This window comes from Penaeus monodon, chromosome 33 (genome assembly GCF_015228065.2).
Source record: "Penaeus monodon isolate SGIC_2016 chromosome 33, NSTDA_Pmon_1, whole genome shotgun sequence".
In the NCBI taxonomy this organism is placed as follows: Eukaryota; Metazoa; Arthropoda; class Malacostraca; order Decapoda; family Penaeidae; genus Penaeus; species Penaeus monodon.
The window spans coordinates 23,632,724-23,633,125 of record NC_051418.1 but is presented as its reverse complement, the minus strand read 5'-3'; the positions used below and the strand labels follow the sequence as shown (position 1 = coordinate 23,633,125).

General features: G+C 36.3%; 1 protein-coding gene across 1 annotated transcript in view; it reads right to left on the bottom strand.

Annotated features, from left to right (window-relative positions):
- LOC119594307 (activating signal cointegrator 1 complex subunit 3-like) overlaps positions 1-140 on the bottom strand; it is a 10,347-nt gene extending 10,207 nt beyond the window's left edge. Inside the window, exon 1 of the mRNA XM_037943366.1 lies at positions 102-140. Coding sequence (XP_037799294.1) covers positions 102-140 — 39 coding nt within the window. The remainder of the gene's footprint in view (positions 1-101) is intronic.
- Positions 141-402: the final 262 nt, after the last annotated feature.

Below are 402 nucleotides of genomic sequence, written 5' to 3'. Positions count from 1 at the left end.
GATGATAATTGTAACACGACGGTATTCGTGTGTAGCAGTTACAGAAGAAATGAGAGAGATTAGAAGCAGAGACGGGGGTGATGTCCACGTAGGATACTTACATCATTCGTCTCTATCTCGCATTTGTCAGTGACAGCCATACTGGTAACTACACGTGTGATACTTGGTTTTGTAATTTTTTTGATCTCTCGTAAATTATTGTCAAAGCAATTCGTCTCCAAAGAATTTATCCTAAATGTTTCAGGATTATGGTAAACAGACTTTCGAATAATTATTTTTTGCTGAAGGTTGTTACTAGATAATCATAATTCCCTTAATGGGAGATTATATGCGACATGTTTTCCCATAGCACCAGTGACTTTCCGCTTCACATTTAATTAAAAAAAAGGCTTACAGGTACAT